Source organism: Podarcis muralis, chromosome 1 (genome assembly GCF_964188315.1).
Source record: "Podarcis muralis chromosome 1, rPodMur119.hap1.1, whole genome shotgun sequence".
In the NCBI taxonomy this organism is placed as follows: Eukaryota; Metazoa; Chordata; class Lepidosauria; order Squamata; family Lacertidae; genus Podarcis; species Podarcis muralis.
In genome coordinates this window covers 129,262,725-129,284,759 of record NC_135655.1, presented here as the reverse complement: position 1 = coordinate 129,284,759, position 22,035 = coordinate 129,262,725, and the positions used below count along the sequence as shown (strand labels likewise).

Sequence of the window (22,035 nt, the reverse complement as noted above, 5' to 3'; positions counted from 1 at the left end):
AAATAAATCCTACAATGCGGACAATGGAAGTTAAAGAGCTAAATTGCGAGACAGGACTTGAAAGTGGAAAACCTGCTGAAGGGATGTCATATGCTTGGCAGAGCAGAACGTTTGTTTGTTTGTTATTGTATTGTCGAAAATATTGTTTAAGGAGGAAAATATATATATTTTTTAAAAAATTAAAAAATGAAGCCCATCTCGTGATATCGGTTTCATAATTTTTGACCTGGCAATATATTGTGAATCATGATATGTGGGTGTGTGTGCTGTGCGGAAAACCACAATGTGAGGAAAACCGTGAAGCCAACCGGTGCCTCTACCTAGTTCCATCCTTATTTCAGACATCATGATATATCAGCTGGTGATATATATCACGATGTTGAAAACCAGATATCGCCCAGCTGTAGTCCTCACGTGATCACTTTAGGCGATGGGCTCATGTGGTGCGAACCACCATCTCTGTGTGGAAAATATATATATATCTCCCTGCCCCAACTATTGCTTCCAATTTGTACTGTCTGTGGATGTATGGCTCTGGTAGGGGCAGCGTCACCCACACCTCCAAATTATCTCTCTTTACGATTTCCCCAACCCATGTTTTCCTCTCTGCTTTTCTCAAAGAAATCCTGCGCAGTTCTGGCTCAGTGCGATGAAAAGAGTGCAAGATAGCATTCCCCCCACAACGAATCAAAACTGTAGCTGTTGGTTGCCAAATTTCTATGCCTAATTTGTCCCCACTTTATGCTCCAGCTGATTTCTGTTCCTCTTGATGTATCACATCTGAAGGATGTTAATTCTGACGTGCTCACAAAAATAACAACGGGAGGGGGAGAATTCAGAAGAGCTTGTGAGTTCAAGTAACGGTTTTTGAAGTAACTTTTTCTCACACAGTGGCAGCCAGTTTGTTTACTGCACTCCAATGTATTAAGGCCCTGAGGAGAATGCACCCTCAATATTAACTATCTATAAAGGTAAAAGGTAAAGGTAAAGGACCCCTGGATGGTTAAGTCCTATCAAAGGCGACTATGGGGTTGTGGCGCTCATCTCGCTTCCAGGCTGAGGGAGCCGGCGTTTGTCCACAGACAGCTTTCCGGGCCATGTAGCCAGCAGGACTAAACTGCTTCTGACGCAACAGGACACCGTGATGGAAGCCAGAGCGCACGGAAACACTGTTTACTTTCCTACCGCAGTGGTACCTATTTATCTACTTGCACTGGCGTGCTTTCGAACTGCTAGGTTGGCAGGAGCTGGAACAGAGCAACAGGAGCTCACTCCGTCGTGGGGATTTGAACCGCTGACCTTCTGAACGGCAAGCCCAAGAGGCTCAGGGGTTTAGACCACAGCATCACCCGCGTCCCTTGTAACTATCTCTACTCCATGTTGTCCTAGAATCTAGATAACTGCACCTGCCATTATCCAACAGGATGGAGGAAGTTTCTCCACCTGTGAAAAAAACCTTCCTTTCTGAAGTTTCTCTTCTTCTTCACCAGGCATAGGCAAACTCTGGCCCTCCAGATGTTTGGCACTACAATTCCCATCATCCCTGACCACTGGTCCTGTTAGCTAGGGGTGATGAGAATTGTAGTCCCAAACATCTGGAGGGCCGGAGTTTGCCTATGCCTGTTCTTGACTGTTGGGATTCTCTGAGGGCTAGGTTGTCATACGCAACTTACTTCAGTATATAGTCCCCGCCATTAAAAAGATAAGTACCCCAGTATTTGCAGCACAGTCTATTTCTCAGGAAAGAGGTGTAGATCTGTGTCTCTGCAGGGCTGGAAAAGTCTTTTGCCTGGGGTCCTGAATAACTGCCAGTGTCAACAACAGTGAGCTAGATGGACCAATGCGATGACTTGGTATGCAACAGCTTGCTATGTTCCTGTGATGTACAGATTTACGAAGTCAAAACATGCTTCGGCCAACCGGGGCAGTAGTTATCAAAATTTGGTATGTTCCAGTGGTCCTTAGAGCAGTGATATGGGTGGTCAGACCAAATCAGATTGTTTTGTGATTCGAGGACCCGTCCCCCGCTTGGGAATAATAAAAATCATGTGGACACGGCATATAAGGTTCATGGGCTAGAAAAAGGCCACAGCTTGAGAAGGTATTGGCTTAGGCATTGGACAAGAGCAATTTGACTCTACCCACTCAGGATGAGGGGTGAGTCTAACGAGGGGTTAACCACCAGTAGGGGGAGCCTGTTGATGCAAATGCAACTATAAGCTCCACGACTGCCGGATTCCTTTAACGGAATACCCACCTTGCCCTTCTGCACACCAACAACACATTCCAGTGCGTAACCACCAGATACCAAGAAAGTTGTGACGATTGCTACGAGGTAGGCGGAAAAAACCAAGAGGCCGGTGCCAATTTGCCAATTGAAAAAAACTCCTACCGGGCCCCCTGGGCAACCAACCATGGGTCCATAGCAAGTTCAAGCGAGAAACTACGCACTAAAGGGAGTGGTGGGTGGGTGACTCGCAGAAATCGGCAGGGCAATGGAGGGGGAGAGCTGGCGCGGCCGCATTTGAATGGCTAGACCACCCCCCCGTGCGGTGTCTCTTGATTGGGTGACCGGCTGGGAGGTGTGCCGCGCCAGTGATGATGGCTGGGCAGGGGGCAGAACGCCCCCTGTGTGACGCGGGAGCCGGCTCCCGCTCACAACAGCTCCCCTCCGGAAGGAGGAGAGGCTTTTCCCAGGCAACTAGTTTAGGTCCCTATCTAAAGGTCAGACCTCACCTGGAGTACTGTGTCCAGTTCTGGGCACCACAGTTCAAGAAGGACACTGACAAACTGGAACGTGTCCAGAGGAGGGCAACCAAAATGGTCAAAGGCCTGGAAACGATGCCTTATGAGGAACGGCTAAGGGAGCTGGGCATGTTTAGCCTGGAGAAGAGGAGGTTAAGGGGTGATATGATAGCCATGTTCAAATATATAAAAGGATGTCATATAGAGGAGGGAGAAAGGTTGTTTTCTGTTGCTCCAGAGAAGCGGACACGGAGCAATGGATCCAAACTACAAGAAAGAAGATTCCACCTAAACATTAGGAAGAACTTCCTGACAGTAAGAGCTGTTCGACAGTGGAATTTGCTGCCAAGGAGTGTGGTGGAGTCTCCTTCTTTGGAGGTCTTTAAGCAGAGGCTTGACAACCATATGTCAGGAGTGCTCTGATGGTGTTTCCTGCTTGGCAGGGGGTTGGACTCGATGGCCCTTGTGGTCTCTTCCAACTCTATGATTCTATGATTCTAAAGCTGCACAGACCATGATTGACTATCCAGTGGGAAATTCCGATAGCCATCTATCACTAGTTGGCTCTGCTGGAAGGTATTTCGAGAGAAGCAGGCGAAGACAACACCAGGCTCCTCCTCCTCCTCCGCCGGTTTTCCTTTGCTTTGTGTTTCAAGTGTATGTTTGTAATGTATCAATTGCATTTTATAAATGCTGTGATCTGCTCTGGGAACTTCCATCAGAAAGCAGGGTATTAATCTGCTAAGTAAATAAATACGTCGAGTGTGACCTGACTCTCCATTTAAACAACTGGCCACTCCACAGAATGAAAAATGGTGAACTGGGTACAGAAAGCAAAAAAGAAAAAAGAAAAGAAAAGAAAAAAGAAAAGAAAGGCTCAAATATTTCTAAGCGTGAAATGAAGCCTCGTAACATTTGAAGATTTTCACTACAGCTCAATCCTCTTTAATGGTGTGACCTTTAATTTAAATGACCTTTGCTCAAGCCCACGAGTCTCACCCTCCCAGCCATCCCGGGAATTACTTCCAGACTGAAATGCCTTCTGACATTATTTTCATATACTCCACATGTACTGTTCATACTTTTAAAGCAGCGGCAGGGGATCTCTGGCCTGTGGGCCAATCTGAGAATAATAATAATAATAATAATAATAATAATAATAATAATAATAATATATTATTTCTGTCCCACCCATCTGGGCAGCTCCCAACAGAATATTAAAAACACGACAAAACATCAAACATTAAAAACTTCCCTAAACAGGGCTGCCTTCAGAAGTCTTCTAAAAGTCCGATACAGTGGTGCCTTGGTTTACGAACTTAATCTGTTCCGGAAGTACGTTCTTAAACCAAAGCGTTCTTAAACCAAGGCATGCTTTCCCATAGCAGTGGAGGACTCAATTTACAAATGGAACACACTCAACAGGAAGCAGAACATGTTCTGCTTCCAAGGCAAAGTTCACAAAATACACCTGCTTCCAGGTTTGCAGTGTTCTTACTCCAAGTTGTTCATAAACTAAGCTGTTCTTAAATCAAGGTACCACTGTAGTTGTTTATTTCCTTGACATCTGATGGGAGGGCTTTCCACAGGGTGGGTGCCACCACCGAGAAGGCCCTCTGTCTGGTTCCCTGTAAGCTCACATCTTGCAGTGAGGGAACTGCCAGAAGGCCCTCAGAGCTGGACCTCAGAGTCTGGGCTGAACGATGAGGGTGGAGACGCTCCTTCAGGTATTCTGGCCCGAGGCACCAACACTTTTAATTGTGCTCAGAAATGTACTGGGATGCTGGGAGGGGTGGTCCAATTTGGTCTGCAAGGCTATTTCCCCTAAATCAGGCCCAGCTGCCCATTCCCTGATGGCACCCATGGTATCAGCTGATGGGCATTAGGGTGGGGTTGAATCCTGTTGATTATTCAGCTTAAAGAGTGGGGGGGGGGTTTTGCCAATGAATTCATTCCAAAGCCTACCTATTCATTCCACCGGGCAACCAGATATTTAACCCAGAACTTGAGATTCCACTGCATCTCTGAGATACAGTGGTACCTTGGTTCTCAAACGCCTTGGTTCCGAACTGCCGAAACCCAGAAGTATGTTTTTTGGTTTTCTAAGGTTTTCCGGGGCACCTGCTCCAATCAGAAGCTGCGCCTTGGTTTTTGAACAGTTCAGAAGTCAAATGGATTTCTGGAATGCATTAAGTTTGGTGCTTTTGTTTTTGCTATTTATTTTGTGTTTTGGTTTTTGAGGCTTTTTTTGTTAATTTGTTTTTGTGACTGTGTGGAACCCAGTTCGGCACAGTACCGATTGACTGATTGTGTGACTGTGGAAATGGATCATCAGTGCAGGTAAGATTTTTTTTTTTTAATCATCTACAATACTGTCTTATTTATTTAAATAGCACAGTACATTGATTATTGCTTTCATTTTATGGATCAATGGTCTCGTGAAATAGTAAAATTCACGTTAAATTGCAGTTTTAGGGGTTGTTTTTAGAAGTCTGGAACAGAGTAATCCGTTTTGCATTACTTTCAATGGGAAAGCGCGCCTTGGTTTTGGGACGCTTTGGTTTTGGAACAGACTTCTGGAACGGATTAAGTTTGAGAACCAAGGTACCACTGTACTTTTCCTGGAGCTGCATAAGGCACATTGCTTTTAAAATACAGTGGTACCTCTGGTTAAGAACCTAATTCATTCTGGAGGTCCGTTCTTAACCTGAAACTGTTCTTAACCTGAAGCACCACTTTAGCTAATGGGGCCTCCTGCTGACGCCGCACGATTTCTGTTCTCACCCTGAAGCCAAGTTCTTAACCCGAGGTACTATTTCTGGATTAGCGGAGTCTGTAACCTGAAGCATCTGTAACCTGAAGCATTATGCAACCCACAATATCTCATACTCACCATCTTCAGAGTCTTCTCCGAAGTCTTCCCCGTTGATTGAAATGTCATCCTCTAAAGCTGGGAAATCGACTGGAATGAGAAATATTTTGTTGTTACTCTGAAAGTCTGCATCACTAACCAGCGACGACACACTTTTCATAAGATACGCAAGCTGAAGAAAGCATTGTTTTGTGTGTGTGGCTATTCATAGCCAGGGCCAACTTCCGCTAATATTCATGAGCACACAATGGAAGATATGTATATCATAGGAGCTCTTCTTTCATCTCTACCAAATAATCTGCTTTTAGGGAAAATGAAAGGGAGGGGGGGGGGAGGAGTGGAACTAGATAATTCTGATTGCTGTTGAAACATTGTCAGTAGTGTCTTCATAATGGCTATAATTCATTAGCAACCACGGACACAGGTATTATCTTTGTAACTTTCAACAATGCCCATCATTAGGCACCATTAACACAACATCCATTTGGCACACTCTGCATGCCATCATCTGGCGTCCTTCTCGGCAGATGCGACGACCCAAATGACCCACTTTCAACCTGGGCTTCAAATGAATTCAAAGTGATTTATGGAATGATGTGTGTCATCATCATCACCTAGGTATTAATATAAAAGCCGGACTACACTAAGGAGATGCAGAACCCCACAAATGGGTATCAGGTATTTATGAAAATTATTTCTGTGACCCGAGCCTTTTAGTGTGGGAGATTTTTCTTTAGGTTCTTTGAAACATGTTAAAATATAGGTCCAAAGAGTATTGCGAACGGTGCTAGGTCTCTATCACAATCTGCATTTCATTGTACATCTCCTTGGGAAGTTGTTTTCAAAAGGCGTTTTTAAAAAAGGGGGGAGAACGTGTACAGTGGTACCTCAGGTTACATACGCTTCAGGTTACAGACTCCGTTAACCCAGAAATAGTGCTTCAGGATGAGAACAGAAATCGTGCTCCGGTGGTGGTGGTACTTCAGGTTAAGAACAGTTTTAGGTTAAGAACGGACCTCTGGAACGAATTAAGTACTTAACCCGAGGTACCACTGTATACATATGCAGAATATATAGTTTCAGCACGTTTTCTTTTCTTTCTTTTATAATAATCTTTATCGGTTTAAAATACAGACATAAAAAATCATTTCCAACAGAAACACAGAAGAAAAAGAAAAGAAAAAAAGTCAAGGTAAAAAGAAAAAAATGTATACAAAAGGAAACGGCATCTTCTCGGATAACAATCAAATAAATGTTTTGGATATAAAGCATCAGCACGTTTCAGTTTCAGCACATTTTCAATGTATGGTTCTTTTGCGGTTAACATGTTCCATAATATGTTTCCTTCCACTGTGTGCATTGTCCCACATTTTCAAAAAGTCTAATTTCACACACGTATGTATGTACAGTAGTACCTTGGTTCTCAAACATCTTGGTTCCCAAACGCCGAAAACCTGGAAATTGAACGTCTGATGCAGCTGTCAGCTATTGTTTCTGGGCTGCCTGTTCTAATTAGAAGCTGTGCCTTGGATTTTGAACATTTCAGAAGTCAAACGGACTTCTGGAACGGATTAAGTTTGGCGCTTTTGTTTTTGCTATTTATTTTGTGTTTTTGAGGCTTTTGGGGTTAAATTGTTTTTGTGACTGTGTGGAACCCAGTTCAGCTACTGATTGATTGATTGATTGATTGTGACTGTGGAAATGGATAAAAGCCCCCCATCCAAACAATGACTATCATCAGTGAAGGTAAGAGGGGGGAAAATAATTTAATTTTTATCATCTACAATACAGTGGTACCTCGGGTTAAGAACTTAATTTGTTCTGGAGGTCCGTTCTTAGCCTAAAACTGTTCTTAACCTGAGGTACCACTTTAGCTAATGGGGCCTCCCGCTGCCGCAGCGCAATTTCTGTTCTCATCCTGAAGCAAAGTTCTTAACCCGAGGTACTATTTCTGGGTTAGCGGAGTCTGTAACCTGATGCGTCTGTAACCTGAAGTGTCTGTAACCCGAGGTACCACTGTACAGTGGAAGCTCGGGTTGTGAACGTGATCCATGCGGGATGCTCGTTCGCAACCTGCAGTGACGCGTCTGCGCATGTTGCGATTTGGCGCTTCTGCGCATGGCGACCACCGAAACCCAGAAGTAACCTGTTCTGGTACTTTCGGGTTTTGGCAGTCTGCAACCCGAAATAATGCAACCTGAAGCATCTGTAACCCGAGGTATGACTGAACTATCTTATTTATTTTATAATACAGTACATTGATTATTGCTTTCATTTTATGGATCAATGGTCTCGTTAGATAGTAAAATTCATGTGAAATTGCTGTTTTAGGGTTTTTTTCAAAAGTCTGGAACGGATTAATCCATTTTGCACTGCTTCCTATGGGAAAGCGTGCCTTGGTTTTGGAACGCTTTGGTTTTGGAATGGACTTTTGGAACGGATTAAGTTTGAGAATCAAGGTACCACTGTATACCACTTGATCTCTTGGCACTTGATGGCTTACAGCTAAGGGCAGTAGTTCTAGCTGTTTCGACGCAGAATGGCCTGACTCACGTAGAAAGAGAAAGGTAAGGCAGTTTCATTTTTAACAGTGCAAGGGATTCGGGATGAGAGATGACTAATGTTTGACTTCCTGCAGCTGCTTAAGTGTTGGATTGGAAGGGAAAGTGCTCAAGAGGAAGTAGCCTTGGGGCACATTTGCCACAAGCCAGGGGAAATCTCTGCATTCCTTCCCAGATCTCCTTTCACTGTTTTCAAAGCATTCCCCTCTCTTGCAACACGACTGGCGTAGATCCATTTGAAAGCATAAGCAACTGAGACCACCATATCTAGCTTGGTCCTAAATGTGAGGACTGTCTGCAGAGAAGAATCTATCTGTGATGTCTAATTTGTGACGGCTTTCGCACACGCAGGAACCTGGTACGCAGGCTAAGACCCTACCTGCCCGCGGACTGTCTCGCAAGAGTGGTGCATGCTCTAGTTATATCCCGCTTAGACTACTGCAACACGCTCTACGTGGGGCTACCTTTGAAGGTGACCCGGAAACTGCAATTAATCCAGAACGCGGCAGCTAGACTGGTGACTGGGAGCGGCCGCCGGGACCACATAACACCGGTTCTGAGAGATCTGCATTGGCTCCCAGTACGTTTCCGAGCACAATTCAGAGTGTTGGTGCTGACCTTTAAAGCCCTAAACGGCCTCGGTCCTGTATACCTGAAGGAGCGTCTCCACCCCCATCGTTCAGCCCGGACACTGAAGTCCAGCACCGAGGGCCTTCTGGCAGTTCCCTCATTGTGAGAAGTAAGGTTACAGGGAATCAGACAGAGAGCCTTCTCGGTAGTGGCGCCCACCCTGTGGAACACCCTGCCTTCAGATGTGAAGGAAATAAGTAGCTATCCTATCTTTAAAAGACATCTGAAGGCAGCCCTGTTCAGGAATGTTTTTAATATTTAACGCTGTATTGTTTTTAACACTTGATTGGGAGCCACCCAGAGTGGCTGGGGAAACTCAGCCAGATGGGCGGGGTATAAATAAATTATTATTATTATTATTATTATTATTATTATTATTATTATTATTATTATTAACTGAAGCCATCAGTTGATGAATTTGGATGTGTCAACAGAGCCAAAGATGGCTCCATCTCAAGTTGCTGAACCTCAAACGTCTCCAAGATTGAAGACAAAGAGCAGAACCGCTGAATTTTTTGCCCTATGCTCTCTTAGGCTAAGCAACACGAATGGAGCCACTCCTACCATTCTAGGAAAAAAATGTATTCTGCTGTTCGGTGTCTCTCACACAAGTCTCTCACACAAACAAAAAACAAACAATCAGCCGACAATTTGTAAGACCAATGAAGTGAAACCATGAATATGTGCCTGACAAGCATTGCACAAACAATTTGCCTCGCAAGCAATGTAGTGATATAACATTCAGGAATTACAAGCAATTATTAAAACTACAGATGTACTTGCCACAAGGAAAACTAGACATGAATTGCTGTGCAGAAATACGTAAGAGGCTCTGCCGCTGGAAGAGGCACCAGCTAAGTATGTCTCTGGAAAAGGAACGGTTCCAGCAGCTGGAGCAAAAAGAACGGATACAGCAGCTCTGTAGCAGCCGGGCTTTCAGGGATGCAGCCAGTGCCAGCCAAAAGCATCATGCTACCTGAAGCACAGCCCAAACGCTAGGGCCAACACTTTCCTAGGTCTTGCTGCTGGATTTAGTCACCAATTCCTCCCCCCTGCCCCTCGGGGTGTACCCCAAAACAGATTATTTCACCCTGCTGCAAGGCCAGCACCAGTAACATCACAACTCGTCTCCAGGCAATGGGCCTCCATGCTAGGGCAGATGCTAATTTTGTACTGCTCTGCTTGAAAGACCTACATACCGGTCTTGAAAGACCTACATTGGCTCCCAATACGTTTCTGAGCACAATTCAAAGTGTTGGTGCTGACCTTTAAAGCCCTAAACGGCCTCAATCCAGTATATCTGAAGGAGCGTCTCCACCTCCATCGTTCTACCCGGACACTGAGGTCCAGCACCGAGGGCCTTCTGGCGGTTCCCTCACTGCGAGAAGCCAAGTTACAGGGAAGCAGGCAGAGGGCCTTCTCGGTAGTGGCACCCGCCCTGTGGAACGCCCTCCCACCAGATGTCAAAGAGAACAACAACTACCAGATTTTTAGAAGACATCTGAAGGCAGGGAAGCTTTTAATGTTTGATGTATTACAGTATTTTAATATTTTTTTTTGGAAGCCGCCCAGAGTGGCTGGGGAAGCCCAGCCAGATGGGCGGGGTATAAATAATAAATTATTATTATTATTATTATTATTATTATTATTATTAGTGCAAATTTATTGGCATCTACACTCATCTCCTGCAGGAGGAAGTCGGGAAGAGAGTGTCACTTGTAAAAAACGGTCAGTGTCATTTCAGAAGCGGGTGTGTGGATCTGTCTATCTCCAGTCCGTGTCCATTTAGCATGAAGTCTACCCGTCCTGTTATCACATTAATCATAATTTTTAAAACACCCACAAGAAAATTAGTCTCTAAAATGCATCTTTCGTCACAAACCGCATCTTACACGAGCATTTCATCATTATGTGTGCATTTCTTAATGCACCTTATTCTATAATATGCATTTCAAATGCCCTTTTTGTATTTTGAGCTGAGAAGCGAAGTGCAAAATTCAGATGGGTGCAAAATCCAAAGGATAATTACATTGATCTGGGAACTGCGGACAAGACTGGTTTGCTTTGGAATTTGGAGAGATCAAATTTTAGCCATTAAAGTTTGTTGCACCGCGTGCTGCTGTTTCCTCGAAAGTGCTTGATGGCACCAACGCTCAAGTTCTGTTCAAGGAATAAGATTTTAGAAAGTAGCACCCAAAACAACAGGTTGGAGCAATTGCAATCATATTACTTCAAAGCATATCAGGTCTTAGACCAACCTGTGATTCTCTTGCTGAACTCCAAATCCCATCCACCCCAGCAAGAATGGCCAGTGATCAGGGATGAGGGAAACTGTAGTCCAACAACATCTGGAGGCCAACAGTTTCCATACCGCCAGTGCTATTTTTCTAGAAAAAGAACTCACCATAAACACCTCCCTCCTTCCATTAGAATGACAATGGTGCCCACCTGAGAGGTGCCGGAATTGAGTTCTGGTGAGTTGCTTTTGAAATAAAGCCCTGCATACCAGTGCCTTAGGGATGCGGGTGGCGCTGTGGGTTAAACCACAGAGCCTAGGACTTGCCGATCAGAAGGTCGGCGGTTCGAATCCCCGCGACGGGGTGAGCTCCAGTTGCTTGGTCCCTGCTCCTGCCAACCTAGCAGTTCGAAAGCACGTCAAAGTGCAAGTAGATAAATAGGTACCGCTCCAGCGGGAAGGTAAACGGCGTTTCCGTGCGCTGTTCTGCTTCACCAGAAGCGGCTTAGCCATGTTGGCCACATGACCCGGAAGCTGTACGCCGGCTCCCTCGGCCTGTAAAGCGAGATGAGCGCTGCAACCCCAGAGTCGGCCACGACTGGACCTAATGGTCAGGGGTCCCTTTACCTTTTACCAGTGCCTTACAAAGTTCTCTCCCGGAGATGTTGCAGAATGCAAAAAGTCCCTTACGATAAGTAATTCCAGCTTAGTCACAACTGGAATCAGAACACAGCGTGTATGGTGTCGTTGTTTTTTAAAACCCAACAAAAAAGTTGAAGCTCTATAACATTTGCAGGAAGTCATTATTTTAAAAGTGAGTTCAGATTTCTCATCCCACTTCAGAACCAAGAAACCCAGATGGAAACATCTGCATCGAGAGCTGAAAAGTGCCTCTTCGAAGCAGAATCAAACGCGGACAGCATTACTGAGTAAGGGAAAGATGGGGGAGCTTAAAAGGGTGCCTGATGTGCCAGTTATACATTAAAAACAAGTAGTGATTTTCAGCCTTGTGACCTCATTGGATCCAAGAGGATAGGATCAGCAGAAGGAACACGATGTATCCAAAGTCAGCAATTTTCTGTTTTAATGGAAGAGGAGAATAGTGTTCATGCCTAATGTTCCTATTATAGTAAACAGTGCTTAACTTGGGCTGGATTTCCCCCTCTTTTTTAGTGTTATCAGTGATTTTTATTCATTCATACTTTTCAAGTTTATACATTTCACTAATTTTACAATCATTTTGACATTTCAAAACTTGACTTCCTTCTCCCTCTTTCTGCGGTTCCTTAAATTTGTTTTGCATATCTTCTGCATATCCAAATTAACTTAATTTACTCATTTATTCATACTCTATAATTCCTGCCCCCAATTATATAATTTGTAATTTTTTAACAAACTTTCACTTTTTCATACCATAAATAAGTGTGCCAACCAAAAATATTATCCTGACCTTCTAGATCTGGAATATGTGGATTCTCTAATGTCATCCATTCCTTCAGCCAACAAAGACAAGATGCCTCATAATATATCCACCAGGGAAAAGCCTCCTCTTGGCTGGATTTCACCCCCTCTCCCTGGAACATAGTGGCCTTGCCTTCAGTGTAATATACTGAGCACGAGTTTTGGTGTGTTGTGCCCCAGCTGCTTACTGCAGTGCCAGAAATATCTCGATCGGATCTGTCCTGTGGCAGACAAGACCTTTAGTGGACATTCTAGCTGACAGGAGCCTGCTGTCTTCATGGAAGGTCATGACTGCAGCCATGTGGTTTGAGAAGCTGGGTGGGCAATTTTCGTCTTCCCACATCACAGGAAAGCCTGCATTTCAGGGGGACTTGCCGGTGCATGGCACACGAAGGAATAATTTAGCAGATATGAAATGCATCCCGCCGCACTGGAATTTGCGAAATGCCAAAGGCTTGCACTCCAGGAATTAATTCTTAAAGCACATATTCAGAGGAAGATATAAACAAAGAGAAAATTACAGAGTAGCCCTGTGGATTGAGGGCTGAGCCTGAGATCCGAGTTCCCTGATGAGCTATAGAAATGCCGGTTGACAGAGCAAGTCACTTGCTGCATCATTTCCCCAACTTAAAAACAGGAATTACAGCATCCTACATCACAGAGTTGCTTTGAGGACAAATCTGGTTTTGTATTAAAAGCGAAACAAAAACAGAACTCTGAAGTAGAGAAGAAAATAAAAGCAGTGGTGGGAACATGAACGAACGCATACATGCACCCCCCCCCCCAAGATGGACCAAAATCTGGCAGAGGAATGCTGGAGGATACTCAAATCACACGCAAGGACAGATTGTGAGCAAATGACTCCTTCTGAAAGAATGCTAAGTTAACATGCAAAACTTGGGAGACTTCACATGCAAAATTAGATTCTATCCATCCATCCAGAATCTTGAAATATTTGGTATAGATTGACAAAGTAGTGTCTCGTTTAAAAAACTTAGATTGCTCTGTGCTCTTCACCAGAGCTTTTTAAAAGGAAATATTAGAACTGCCTAATTGGGATATTGGGGCTCGGGTGGTGCTGTGCGTTAAACCACAGAGCCTAGGGCTTACCGATCAGAAGGTCGGCGGTTCGAATCCCCGCGACGGGGTGAGCTCCTGTTGCTCGGCCCCTGCTCCTGCCAACCTAGCAGTTCTAAAGTATGTCAAAGTGCAAGTAGATAAATAGGTACTGCTCTGGCGGGAAGGTAAACGGCGTTTCTGTGTGCTGCTCATGACCCGGAAACTGTCTGCAGACAAACGCCGGCTCCCTCAGCCAGTAAAGCGAGATGAGTGCCGCAACCCCAGAGTCGTCCACGACTGGACTTAATGGTCAGGGGTCCCTTTACCTTTAATGGGGATATTATGATTTGCATGCAAAGGAACTGCCACTACAACATACCCATGCATTCCCTCCATGTTGCACTGGATATTCTTGCCACCCTTATCTGAACAGTGGTAGTAGCTTCACATGACTTGCCAGGAAAGGGTTAAAGGTAAAGGTAAAAGGACCCCTGAGCATTAGGTCCAGTCGTGGCCGACTCTGGGTTTGCGGCGCTCATCTCGCTTTATTGGCCGAGGGAGCCAGCGTACAGCTTCCGGGTCATGTGACCAGCATGACTAAGCTGCTTCTGGCGAACCAGAGCAGCGCACGGAAACGCCGTTTACCTTCCCGCCGGAGCGGTACCTATTTATCTACTTGCACTTGGACGTGCTTTCGAACTGCTAGGTTGGCAGGAGTAAGGACCGAGCAATGGGAGCTCACCCCGTCATGGGGATTCGAACCGCCGACCTTCTGATCGGCAAACCCTAGGCTCAGTGGTTTAACCCACAGCGCCACCCGCGTCCCAAGGAAAGGGTTATCCATGTTTTAAAATAACTTCATATTATTATGAGCAGCAGCAGAGAATGGTGGGATAGGGAGGGCAGAGAAATGGGAGTGCTTGATCAGGGCCTGAGGTTCTAGGCATATTTTCCACATCGTTTTTACATCACCAAACAGCACTGAACTTTTGCATGGCTCGAATTTTTGAAAACGCACAAACGTCCTTTTTTGAACGGTCCATTCCCCTGGCAACTGTCCATTTTGGGTCTGGCTGCCTGTTAACAAAAGCCCAGGCCTCCACCGTCAATGAAACTCACCACCAGCAAAATCTTTTGGGGTGCTTATCCCTTTCCCAACAAAACAGAAGTTGGGCAGTGAAGAAACACGCTAGCTAATTACCACATTTTTCGCTCTATAGGACGCACTTTTCCCCCTCCAAAAATTAAGGGGAAATGTGTGTGCGTCCTGTGGAGTGAATGCAGGCTCCTTGGCTTCAGCGATAGCAACACGAAGCCTCCGAAGCACAGAGGGAGCGCTCCCTCCACGCTCCGGAGGCTTCGCATTGCTTTCGCTGAAGCCTGGAGAGCGAGAGGGGTTGGTGCGCTCCGAAGGCTTCGGGTTCCTTTTGCTAAAGCCGGGAGAGCAAGACTCTCCTGGCTTCAGCAGAGAGGGAGAGCTGCGCAGCGCCCCTTCAGCCAAGCGGGAGGAGAAATGGAAGGGGCTCCGTTTCTCCTGCCGCTTCGCTGAAGGGGCGCTGAGCAGAGAGGAGGAGTTTTTTTTTTTCTTGTTCCCCCCTCTAAAACAAGGTGCGTACTATGGTCGGGTGCGTCCTATAGAGCGAAAAATACGGTAATTGAGGTGGATGAGTTCTCTCCCGTCTTGCACTCCATACCTTCCTTTCTGCCTCTTTGTTTCAGGCCAGAAATGTGGCTCTCTCAAGTTTCTCGGTTATTCTCACATGTTTAACTGGGGAGAAAAAATTTACTGCCCCAACTGAGCGAGGGATAATCTGTGCATGGAAAGCAATTTCTGAACGCAGACCTCCCACGATGAATGTGCAAGAGGCTGCTACGAGGGAACAGAAAATCCCCTCAAATTGAGCGTGTGGGGCTTACTTGCTGTGCGAAGAACGCAAGACCACGTGCCTACTGTTGTACTGCGGTGCCCCCTCCCCAGTTCCCCACTTCCCACCAGTCTAGACCCTTCTCCTCCTCTTCCTTCAAGAGCTGACACTGAGAACCATCTGTTGGGTGCAAGGAAAGAAACCGCTAAGAACTGCAAATGTGTGGTTGGTGCAAATGTGACACAGTGACTTTGCTCTTCTCTCTTCTCTGCAGTTTTGTGTGTGTGTAAAGTCACGGGGAACTGTGTGAGGGTATCAGTTAATCAATGTTTTCTAAAGAAAATTCACTCTCCGGGCCTTAAAAGGAAGAAAAAAAAAATACACTGGGGGAAATTTGAATAAGGAGAACATTTATACAAAAAGCTATTTACTCTGCTAGCAATTTTCTCTATTCCCTTTGCCAATATTGCCGGCACTTGTGCGTTTGATCAAAAGCTTTATCCTTCACAATCCCATTTCCTTTCCCCGTCCAGTCCTGTACTGAAGCCATAAACTTACTTAGTGGGGAATTGTTTGGGGATTCAGGAACCAGTCCTTGCGGGGCACGATTAGCAGGCCAGGTTGTTCCCCTCCCAAATGAGCAAATCTTGTGATTTTGAATTGCCACTGACTGTTGATACACGAGGGGTCCTGTCACCATGGTGGCAACAGCTTCCAGCGGCTTCGTAGCCTGCCTGCTGTTCTTCCTACGTGGGGCTGCCCTTGAGACTGACCCAGAAACTCCAGCGGGTGCAGAATGCCGCGGCGAGACTCCTTATGGGGTCTTCGCTGCGAGATCATATTCATCCGGTACTATACCAGCTGCACTGGCTCCCGGTGGAGAACAGGGTCAGGTTTAAGGTGCTGGTTTTAACCTTTAAAGCCCTATACGGCCTAGGACCCTCGTACCTACGGGACCGCCTCTCCTGGTATGTCCCACAGAAGAATTTACGATCTTCAAACAAAAACATCTTGAAGGTCCCAGGCCACAGAGAGGTTAGGCTGGCTTCAACTAGAGCCAGGGCTTTCTCGGCCGCGGCTCCAATCTGGTGGAACGCTCTGTCACAAGAGACTAGGGCCCTGCAGGACCTGATATCCTTCCGCAGGGCCTGCAAGACAGAGCTGTTCCACCAGGCCTTTGGTTAGGGCACAGCCTGACCCCCTCCTCTGGCAATCTGCACAGAATTTTGCTTAATGGTTGCCATCAATTTGATTTTAATTTGATTTTAATTAATTTTATAATGAATGTTTTTAGAATGTTGGATTATTTTGATTGTTGTTAGCCGCCCTGAGCCCAGCTTCGGCTGGGGAGGGTGGGATATATTAAAATTTATTATTATTATTATTATTCCTCTAAATCTGTGAGCAATAGATGGGTAACCATTGATGCAGTTTCTAGCCGATTCATATCAGAGTGCTTGGGAATGGGATTATGCAGCACATTTGTTGGCAAACCTGAGCCGGGACGAACACAATATAAAATCTGATCACCAGAGAATGGAGAGAGCGAAGGGTCAGCCTACAATTACACTGTGATGCACATCTTTCCAGTGTTATCTTTTGGTGTGATTTCTTTTTAAAAAACAAAACAAAGGAGTGTTTCATTCTCTCAGCATGATCCAGCTTGCCAGTGTAGCCATGGTACTTGCATACGAAGGCAGTTTAATCCCACTGGCTTCGGGATAACTGGCAGACCAATTTGTAATATTGCTGGAAGAAGCTATGCTGTTACCCCAGGGCTCAACATGGCTAGCCACATAAGCACACATTGATTCACAGGCTGATGTAGGTGTCACATCCTCTAACAATGCAATGTGTTGCAAAGAAGCATTTCACACACAGAAACATCTTGCCTATTGTTTTTCCTCCGTTTATTCCATAAGGTGGAGACTGCTGGGAGTTTGCACATATCCGAGCTGTTGCAAATCCCTTGGAGGACTTTGTTGCTTTTGCATCGGCGGGTCAGGATTTTTATAGGTTTCTACCCCCAAACATCCCATCTTAATGGGTTTGAGGATGTAGCTGGGAAAAGATCTTTCAGTCAGGCAGCCTCCATTCATAGATATAACATTCAAACTGTTAAGTTGTGGGTGAACATATCAGAATTGATGCTTTTGAATTATGGTGCTGGAGGAGACTCTTGAGAGTCCCATGGACTGCAAGAAGATCAAACCTCTCCATTCTTAAGGAAATCAGCCCTGAGAGCTCACTGGAAGGACAGATCCTGAAGCTGAGGCTCCAATACTTTGGCCACCTCATGAGAAGAGAAGACTCCCTGGAAAAGACACTGATGTTGGGAAAGATGGAGGGCACAAGGAGAAGGGGACAGCAGAGGACGAGATGGTTGGATAGTGTTCTCGAAGCTACCAGCATGAGTTTGACCAAACTGCGGGAGGCAGTGGAAGACAGGAGTGCCTGGCATGCTCTGGTCCATGGGGTTACGAAGAGTCGGACACGACTAAACGACTAAACAACAACAACATATCAGACAACACAGCTCTTGTTTATTCACAGGCCAGAACAGAACTGAACTGAAGGGTTCAGCCAGCCTGCTTATATAGAGCTCCACTAGAACGTAACAGTAACCATTTTCTGTAACTATCCAATCACTGAACGTCCCTTTCAATCCCTTATTTGCATATGTGGACCTGAGTGAAAACTATCTACAGTATCCCCCTGCTGGCCCAGGGTGAGAACTTCAGCACAAACTTTCAATCCCTTATTTGCATATGTGGACCTGAGTGAAAACTATCCACAGTATCCCCCTGATGGCCCAGGGTGAGAACTTCAGCACAAATGGAGCAGGACTCTGACTGACCAACAGGCTGTAATAATAATGCATTGTCCCTTCAAGATTTTGATATCTGCATTAAACTCACCCGACACAATTTGCCTCTGACGTAAGCAACTAAGCACGTGCATTGTGTCAAGAGCTAATTTGGGGAGTGGATATGTCAATCCTTTGTTGTTGTTTTAATAGCCCCTGCAAACATTTAAACATAAGACGTTAAATGCAACACTGTTGCTGCTGCATGCATGCTGCTGGCACAGAAGATTTTCCCTTCCTCTCTTCCCTACAGCAACCCTCTGTGCACCCTTCAAAATCTGCAGCCACAAAACACCCACACAAACACACACACACACACAATCACTCCAGGGGCTACAGGGGGTAGGAAGGGAAAATCTATGCACAGCACAGCATTAGATATAACCTATAAGCTGAAATACCACACACGTATTTTGATCAAATTCGGTTAATATTTCAAAACTTATGACAAGGTTAGGAAACAAAATTGAGGAAAAAATGTCATCAATATTATGTTTTGGGTGGGGGGAGGTAGGGGGCTTCCTAAACATATCGTGAATTACAGCTGTTGAACGTTGACTATCTAAGCAATAACAAAAAAGCCATTATTAAGTGATGTCTTATGAAATGGCTGTTTTCCTGCTTCTCCCAGCCTTTCTCGAATCACTGGAAGGATCATTTCTAAATCTTGAAAGGGGAAGGCTGCATTTTAATCGATGCACAGGACACCTCCACAGTCCATTTCGCGTAGCAGCTGAAAACGGCTGGGAAAATCAGAAAAGAGAGATAATGGCATTTGCATTAAGAGTGCCAAAGGTAGAAGGCTTTAAAATATCCATCTGAGAGCCAGGGAAAGGACGTGCGCAGCCACTGTGCTGACCTCTCTAGATGATTTTCCTGAGATTAGGCTGAAATCATACACGAAACCAGCATGGTTTATAGCAAGACAGGTTGATCGCCTCTGACCTCTGGCACAGGATTATTTGACTCAGGCAGGCACCAGTGTATTCAAAACCAACAAGGTCAGGGGAAATGAAAAGAATGAGGTCTGTTGGCTCTCCCAATATTTCCCCCTCTTAAATAAAGGTGCTCTTCTTTTGAACTGTGTGGCGCTGTGGGTTAAACCACAGAGCCTAGGACTTGCCGATCGGAAGGTCGGCGGTTCGAATCCCCGTGACAGGGTGAGCTCCCGTTGCTCGGTCCCTGCTCCTGCCAACCTAGCAGTTCGAAAGCACGTCAAAGTGCAAGTAGATAAATAGGTATCACTCCGGCGGGAAGGTAAACGGCGTTTCCGTGTACTGCTCTGGTTCGCCAGAAGCAGCTTAGTCATGCTGGCCACATGACCCGGAAGCTGTACGCCGGCTCCCTCGGCCTATAGAGCCAGATGAGCGCGCAACCCCAGAGTCGGTCACAACTGGACCTAATGGCCAGGGGTCCCTTTACCTTTTACCTATCACGCAGACAGCACTCATGTGATGCCTTGCAACACGCCCTGCCCACCGGAGAAAAACCTTATATATATGTGGCCATAATGTGCCGCAGAATGCAGAAGCAGCCGTAAAGGAGGCTGGCTGCAGTGCCCTTGAGCAGATATCAGTGACTCCAGGGGCTGACAGAAACATGCACAGCACTGCATCTTCTTCTAGCATTTGGACACAAAAATGCAGAGAAGCTTTGAAGCTGCTGCAGAGTTCTGGGAAGCCTGCTACGAGAGCCTTTTAAAGCCGTACAATTACTTTAATAAAATATAGCAGGGTGTTCTCGAGATTAATGGCTGAAAGAACGGTGATTTACAGCGGAGCCTTAAGCCAAGACTATTTTGCATTAGCAGGGAAATGGGCGAAGGGAGAGTTTGGCACCAACCTTGCACCAGCAACGCAAGGGACTCTTGTCATCTCCCAAGAGAAGCTTCAGGAAGAAAAAAAAGATTGCAGAAAATTATTCTGCATTTAAGGGCAGAGGAGGAAGGGGAAAGCTGAGACACCACAATTATCTTTCCAAACATGCTTGTTACAGATGATGTCTGTATTTTGTAGGTGCGCATCAGAGTTTAGAGGGAGGTGCATACAGGACTTACCCTGAGATAATTATTTTTACATTGGGGAGTGGGGAGACAAAGAGAAATCACTTTTGCCCATGCCATCTTTGGATTGCTGTGAGATGATCCTCACTTTGGATGGAAGGAAATTACAGTTACAGACTCTTCAGGTTACAGACGCTTCAAGGTATAGACTCCGCTAACCCAGAAATAGTACCTCGGGTTAAGAACTTTGCTTCAGGATGAGAACAGAAATCGCGCTGCGGCAGCGGGAGGCCTCATTAGCTAAAGTGGTACCTCAGGTTAAGAACAGTTTCAGGTTAAGAACGGACCTCCGGAATGAATTAAGTTCTTAACCCGAGGTACCACTGTAGTTTACAAAACCCCCCACGTAAGCACAGAGGCTACCATTTACTCAAGAGCAGCCCTATGGCTAGGGGAGACAACTGAAAATCTGCTTCTCTAATTTGCACCTCCCTCCTTTCATTCCAAGAAGCTCATGCGTCCATTTGGGGTTACCTTCACGACAAACTTGTGCGTAGACGCAGCTCAACACATTTGATGTCTGAGGCAGAACATGCAAAAGGCCCTCTTTTCCTCACTCCAATTCCAGGAAAATCTAAATATAAAATTAAATAACCGGTACACATGCTGCTATTTATAGCAAGCTTCTTGCAGAAAGCCGCCTCGCTTTTGTCAAATGGTAGAGCTCACCCTGCCTATTACGCTGGGGAGAGGGCAGTTATCTGTCAGGTGCTGCTGGGATATATGGTCAGTGCCCCGTGTGGTGGGCCATTGAACTGCAGGTTGCAGTCATCAGGCCCTGGACTGACTCCACCTGCAGAGGCTCGCCCCCTTGGGTCCTATAAGAGGGCTTTCTGCTCCAGTGAGCCTTTCCTCAAGCAACACGGTCTTCCTGGTCTCTGGCATCTTCCTGCATCCTTGGTTTTGCCTCCGTCCTGCCTCTTGCTCCAGTCCAGATTAGAAGAGAAGAGAAGAGTTTGGACTTGATGTCCCGCCTTTCACTCCCCTTAAGGAGTCTCAAAGTGGCTAACAATCTCTTTTCCCTTCCTCCCCCACAACAAACACCCTGTGAGGTGAGTGGGGCTGAGAGACTTCAGAGAAGTGTGACTAGCCCAAGGTCACCCAGCAGTTGCATGTGGAGGAGCGGGGAAGCGAACCCGGTTCACCAGATTACAAGTCCACCGCTCTTAACCACTACACCATACTAGCTCTCAGATTAGTCGCTTGCCCAATAGCTCATGGCTCTCTGTAGACGGCTGCCCATGCCCAGCCCTGTCTCGATCTCAGCACCATTCCATGGACTCAATGGCAGGGTTGAAATTTAAGCCTAGGTCCATGTTCTTCAAGGCCCATGTCTGACATTCTATCCATTATTCCTCAGTTTTCTCTGAGAGCGATGGGTCAATTTCGGTTTCTCGTTTTCCCACTCTTAAGTTCAGTATTTGACATTTCCACAGCAGGTCGTAATTCCCACCCCCTACCCCCTCAAAGGTCTTCATGAAACTTCATCAGCTTTATAGTGCGAATTTCTCCGAATAAGCTCACTTGTGCAAGCAATTTTGCCTAATGCATGTATATATTTTTTTGTCAAGCCGTTTCCCCTAATGTGATGCGTTTTAATGTTATTTTCACCAACAGATGCGTTCTCATGCACGCTTTCCCCTAGCACTCGCATCTTTGCGCACAATACTTGGCCGAA

At 45.8% G+C, this 22,035-nt stretch overlaps 1 protein-coding gene across 3 annotated transcripts in view; it reads right to left on the bottom strand.

Moving 5' to 3' along the window:
- The window catches only part of NRP2 (neuropilin 2), a 237,770-nt gene that overhangs the window by 5,691 nt on the left and 210,044 nt on the right, over positions 1 to 22,035 (bottom strand). For 2 of the 3 annotated variants that reach the window (XM_028702094.2, XM_028702103.2), the window contains one exon: positions 5,639 to 5,707. The exons of the other annotated variant lie outside the window; for it this stretch is intronic. In XM_028702094.2, coding sequence (XP_028557927.2) covers positions 5,639 to 5,707 — 69 coding nt within the window. The remainder of the gene's footprint in view (positions 1 to 5,638; positions 5,708 to 22,035) is intronic. 3 annotated transcript variants of the gene reach the window in all.